This window comes from Lycium ferocissimum, chromosome 2, assembly GCF_029784015.1.
Source record: "Lycium ferocissimum isolate CSIRO_LF1 chromosome 2, AGI_CSIRO_Lferr_CH_V1, whole genome shotgun sequence".
NCBI lineage: Eukaryota > Viridiplantae > Streptophyta > Magnoliopsida > Solanales > Solanaceae > Lycium > Lycium ferocissimum.
In genome coordinates, this window is record NC_081343.1 from 62,816,510 (window position 1) to 62,822,493 (window position 5,984).

The 5,984-nt window shown below is 36.1% G+C and overlaps 1 protein-coding gene across 1 annotated transcript; it reads right to left on the reverse strand.

Moving 5' to 3' along the window:
• Positions 1-308: 308 nt before the first annotated feature.
• Positions 309-3,989, reverse strand: LOC132046676 (protein DETOXIFICATION 14-like). The gene is made up of 7 exons (XM_059437387.1): positions 3,677-3,989; positions 2,387-2,931; positions 2,206-2,292; positions 2,074-2,130; positions 1,735-1,973; positions 1,077-1,282; positions 309-987 (listed from the first exon to the last, which is right to left on the reverse strand). Exons 1-7 carry the CDS (start codon positions 3,896-3,898, stop codon positions 928-930), a joined length of 1,416 nt encoding a protein of 471 aa, XP_059293370.1. The 5' UTR covers positions 3,899-3,989; the 3' UTR covers positions 309-927.
• Between the last annotated feature and the right edge of the window lie 1,995 nt (positions 3,990-5,984).

Consider the following 5,984-nt stretch of genomic DNA (forward strand, 5'->3'; position numbering starts at 1 on the left):
CCAGCACCACCAGCTCCAGCTCCTCAAGGTCCTCCACCTTATTATGATCCTTATGGTCCATCTCCTCCTATGAACCGGCCCCCACCACCACCATACTAGCTAGCTTGGAACTGCTTGTTTAGTCCGTATTTGACGCAATATGTTTGATGTTTTATAAGGGATATCCAGCTATATATTTATCAAGACTCAAGAGGTTGGATTGTTCATTAGTGTCTTAAACACTGCGTAGCTAAGATCATATATACGACTAGTTACAGACTTACAGGTTGTTGTCCACTACTCTTCTGATTTGTTAGTTATAAGAGGGATTGTTTTGCTTCTACTTTTTTTTTTTTTTTTTGAGGAAGGTAACGTTACTTCTCCTGGATTTTGGGTTACGTTACTTTTCTTAATCTTCAGTTGCTGAATTTGACCAGAAACAAAGAGTGTTGAAGCGAGTATGTGTAGCGTGCAAAAGTTTTATACTACGCCTTAGTTAAATTATTTAAAAGCTAATTCAAATACAACTAAGTACAAATGATTACATGAAAAACAAGGTTAGTACCTGTGACAATAAGTAAAACTGCACTAATAATGTAAAAATCTTTTATGATGTTAGTATGCATAATTGAAAATGGGATGGATAATTAATTGGATGAAGTAAGATTCACAGAAATCAGATAATTTCCGAACTTAGTTTAATGTGTTGGCATCTCTGCTATTTAAATCGACTACGAAATAGTTTGCTTTTTTAGTCGCTTTCTTAAATTTATGTTGTGAATGCCAATGAACCTCTTCATCAGCCAGTGTTATGTAATTCATTTGTCCACGTGAGTTTGCGCAAAGAGTCAGCAAAAAATTGGTTACCCTGATCTTTGCCAAAGTAAACTGAATCTGCTGTGGTTATCAGAAAAAAAATACTATTATATGGGGCTTTCACTAGGCCAGTCAGTGCTCTAACTCTTTGGTAGCTCTTCCATGAAATATTCTTTCCCGAGCAATTGATGCCTGTGACGCAAACAAGAGAGTTATTTACCGCAAAAAGTGATGCTATCTTTGATATAGTACAGTAGTAAATATTTTTGTTGAGTGCAAACCTGCTTTTGCCAATCCGTGAGACATGTTATAAGGGAAAACAGAAGGGATTGCACGGTTGATCCTGCATTCAGTCCAATCCAGAGCCCCTTCCCTTTTAAATGGAGAAAGAAACCCAACAATACGGCTACTGGGATTGCAACAAGATAATATGAACCAAGATTAACATAGGCTCCCAAATGCTGCCACCCACTTCCTCTTGCAACACCTTAAAGTATAGGAAGGGAGTAACTATAAGAAACGCCTCGCGCAAGTAAAAGACTACTATCATGAAACTTTGAGATCGATCATTACGTAAATTGCTCTGAATATTAAGTACTTCACAACACTTAAAGCAGCCTAGTTTTACAGTTTACACCAGCCAGAAGAGTGGGTGATATTTGAGTCTAATCAATTCTACCATAGTCCAAGAACATTGAATGTGAACCGACTTATAAGTTACTAGCTAGTAGTATATTCAAAAGCAGATTCAGAACAGAGAAGAAATTGAACATATAGAGAATGCTCTCTAATTTTTTGAAGAGAAAATTCAAAATAATCGTCATTTTAAGAGAATGCCCTCACTTTTTATGACAATAGAAGGCCTGATACTGTTAATGAAATTCACATTGTGCACTAAATTTATAAGGTAAAGAATAACTAGCACGAATTGAAACTCACCAGAAAGTACGGCCTGAATGCAGTCTGTCCCAATCAAGAGGCAAAGAAGTGGAGTCATGTCTCTGAGATAATCCACAACTTTCTTCTCATTACTGAACGCATATCCCAGAACGCGACAGGAGCAAAGAAGAACAATACTTGCAACGATGACCTCTGCCAGTCCAAGTACAATTACTGACAAGACAGACATTCTAGCTATCTCAGGATTCCCAGCACCTAGTTCATTAGAAACTCTAGTGCTACAAAGGGCAAGAATGTTCTTTTTAGGCCATAATATGCGCAAAGGTAGGTAACATACATAAGTAAATACAGAAGTTAGTAGAGAGGTTTTGAGCAAACCTTGCACCAGCGCCAATGGAAAATGGTATGAAATAATGAAGCGAAGAAATTAAGAGGCTGGAAAACAGCAAAGATCAATTGTGTATTCTTAAATAGAATGCTGACAATTCTTAAACTATAGTAAAATTTTACCATATTGAAAGCACTGAAGTCTCAAGTTGAGGTTTTGGCAAGAGACCAGCAAGCAGTATCACTATCTCAGATGTCCACCATTCAAGACTGATCATCACGATGTTCTTTCGATTAGAATAGTAAATAAAGGCATAATAGCACTTGCAATATTCTGTTGAGTTAATGAGGAGAGCAAATTTACCAAACCATGCTAGCGGAAGGGATAGCCAAATGGAAGAATTCCTTTGTGCTGGGCAAAACTTCTTTTGAGAAACAGAGGCGAGTGTTGTCACAAGAGGAAGAGTATTTCACATATAGACAAAGCAGGAACACATTGAACCAATAAGATAAACCAATTGCAATTGCAGCTCCACCACTTCCTAAATTTAGCTTGAATACAAGAGCCCAACAGAGAGGCACGTGAAAGCAGAGAGCCGCAATTGAGCTCATAAGCATTGGAAGAATCAAGCTTTGAGTCTGCAGGTACCGCACCAATGCTTGTAGAATTGCATAAGGAAATAAAGTGGCAATCAGCCAACTCGTATAATTTCCTGCTTCTCTGGATATAAGAGCGTCTTGACCTATGAGTGTAAGAAGTTTTTCCACAAAAAGCCATAGGATAGATATTGGTATGCAAACCACAAGGAGAGATATAACGGCCCCATTCGTGTAGATTCCTAGCTTCCGGTATTCTTTAGCTCCATATGCTTGCCCACAGAGAGTCTCTAAAGCACTAGACATTCCAAACTGCATTCCAGCATCCAAAACTTAATATAATCGGCCATGTAAAATACCAAATGGATCAAGGATGGGATAGCGGACATTCTAGTTAACTTTCCCTGCCCCTGCTTGAATGACTACTCCTTGGTTTATGAATTAGAGGAACAAGTCCAACAGGTCAAAAGTAGCCTGTATTTTAATTCTAAGTTGAATTCATTGTAGCTTTGTTATGCATCAGTATTGTGGTTTTTGAATTTCCCTCTACATAAAATAATCTTGGAGTGACTCTCTGTCTGAACTGCTTGTGCCTGATGGTACTCGTCAAAAGGGAGCAACACGTCGTGACTAGCCTCACCATCACAAGTTTTTAGCTACCAATCTTGAATTTAACTAAAGAAAACTCAAAATGCTATTTGATCTCTTGGAAAAATGTCATCTCTGAATCTAACTCAATTCAATTTGAAATTCCGTTGCATAATAATTACTGAAAATTATTCGACGCATATGCTAATCAGTTACTCTAATAACCTTCAAATCACAAGAAGCAAAACTTACAACATATATGGGACATGGCAACTCATCAACCACCTAACATACTCTACAATTATCACCACTATTGAATATCCTGGTTTAAGATTTCATTAGATAGTCCATTACATGAACTAGTCTAGTGCATAGAAAAAAACAATAGGCTTTAAGTACTAAAATTTGTCATTTCAATGAATAAACAAAGGAAAGTAAATAAGAAGAGGATGGGAAGAAGGAAGTTTACAAGGAGACTGAAGCCAGTAACATTGGTGAGAGAGGTAGCAATAGCAGCACCAGAGAGGGAAAGCTCACTGAGGTGGCCTATCATCATCATGGAAACAACCCTCAAAAGGTGCTGTGAAACAGTGACAACCACCATGGGTATAGCTATATAGCTCACCTTCTTCAACTCTTCCACAAACACATCCCATCTTCCCCTCTTCTCTCCCAACAATGCTTCTTCCATCTACTTACGAGTTAACCTGTGGGGTTCTATTAGCCTTTAGGCCATATGTGTACAATCATTATATTATCATCATGGGGCATTTGGTGGGGTGCGGGGGCAGGGGGTTGGGGGTGTTTCTTTCTTAATATCATAATATATCTCTCGGGCGAATCTGATTCAGCTAACAACTCTCACTGGGACTCACAGAAAATATGGATTAATCAATGTGTAACACTAGTACTACTCTGTTTCATTTTATAATACACTCTCTTTTTAGTCACTTAACAAAAAAAGACACGTTTGCATCAAAGTTTCTTTTCTTTTTGTCCCTCAAATTATGTGCCCCAACAAACACATTACAAAGGCGGATATAAGAAGGATTTACATTATGATTTTATTTGAATTCAATTACTATGTGATTCAGACCCTATAAATTTGTTAAAATTTTGCTAACTCTAAATAGTAAAGTTCGAGTTAAGTAAATTAAATGAATTGTGTAGAATCCGAATTCAACTTTGTAATATTTAAATCCTGGATGCGAGAAACATGCAATGGCTGTGTTTTTGTCCCACTTCCTAATATAAATAAAGCATGTCATTTGTCTTTTGCCAAATTTTAATTAAGCCTGTCTTTGGAAAATACTTAGCAGGAACCATTCTTTCTGCACCGAGAACATAAGGCATGTTCCTTCGACACTTAAGGGTACGAATCCATTTGTTTTTGCTTTTTGGCATTAATTTTTAATGAATTATCAATATATAGTAGTACCATTGCAGTAGTTGTATTTTATAACGAATTTAACTTACCTCAACTTCAATATGTTATTTAGCATGACAGCGATTGATGACATGCCACAATATTTTATTAGAAATATCCACGAAACCACTATAAAATTCTACAAATTAGGATGCAGTATATATATATTTTTGAAACCGCTCACTGGTTCCTCAATCTAACAGTGTTATAACTTTGAGGTTTACCAATAAATTTGTCTATATCAATTGTAATTTGTTTTATACTGTTTCAAGCTAATGTGTGTAATTGCAAACCATTCCAAAATATTGTCTTCATATGAACTACTAAAAGTAAATCTCTAAACTGCAACATTATAATAACTGTGAATTCATAGGACCTTAGCTAAAATCATATTTACAATAATTTTTGTAATATGATTAAACAACAAATTAATGTATTTCATTAAAAAGATTATATTCTATATGAGAGATGCAAAATGCTGCCTAATTTACTTTCAGAAATGCTTCATTAATTAGACATATTTCTTTAAGGTATCATCAAATTATCAAAAAAATTATGGACACATATAACAGTAGTAGTTAAAGAAGAGAACCCTGGCACTAATAGCACAGCTTCAGCCTTAAAGATAATCTCTTACAAATTTTGGTCCAGTCGTTCACTTTAGAACACGCACATAGAGGGAACATAGTTCAATGAGCTGCCCTCTTTCCTAAATAGCATACCCTAGTATTTACATAAAAGAATTCCGACTTTTAAATCTGTCACGAATCAAATCACTATTCTGACAGCCATGAATATAGTCTAATCCCTTTTTTATAGCTTCCCCTCATGCATTATGCATGAGCATGGCCAACGGAATGGAAAAAATGAGCATATATACATATTGAAAGGCGAATCCAGCATTTAAAAAGAATGAGTTCACCAATACTTTTAAAATAAGGTATTTAAAAAAAAAAGAGGCAAAACTCTTGCAAGTATGGTTCAATCCTCCCGACCTTGAGGAATTAAACCCAGCGTCTAACCAATGCTTCACTCGGTCTATTTTGATCACGGGGTCCTTCAGTTAATATTAGATATATTTTAAGAATTATACATATAATATACCGAGTTTATTCGGGTGATCATGGGTTCACATAACCCAATTTTTTACATAAATTCGCCTCTGACATATCAACAACACAAATGAAAACTTGAGTATAGCACAAACCTCTATAACAAAAAGAAACCACATTGACAATACAATAATGAAAAATCACACAGAACGAGTCGGGAATTAAATTGGATTTAACAGCTACCCTTGTGGCTGAAATGATGAGCCGAGGAAGCAAACTGGAGGAGCTCTTTGTTACTT

Bases quoted from the DNA above. Each gene is read 5' to 3' on its own strand.
- LOC132046676 (XM_059437387.1), bottom strand. From the start codon at position 3,898: ATGGAAGAAGCATTGTTGGGAGAGAAGAGGGGAAGATGGGATGTGTTT. The intron at 2,932-3,676 runs GTAAACTTCCTT...GCTGGAATGCAG, and splicing joins TTACTGGCTTCAGTCTCCTT to TTTGGAATGTCTAGTGCTTT. The intron at 2,131-2,205 runs GTAAAATTTTAC...GCTGTTTTCCAG, and splicing joins ACTTCAGTGCTTTCAATATG to CCTCTTAATTTCTTCGCTTC.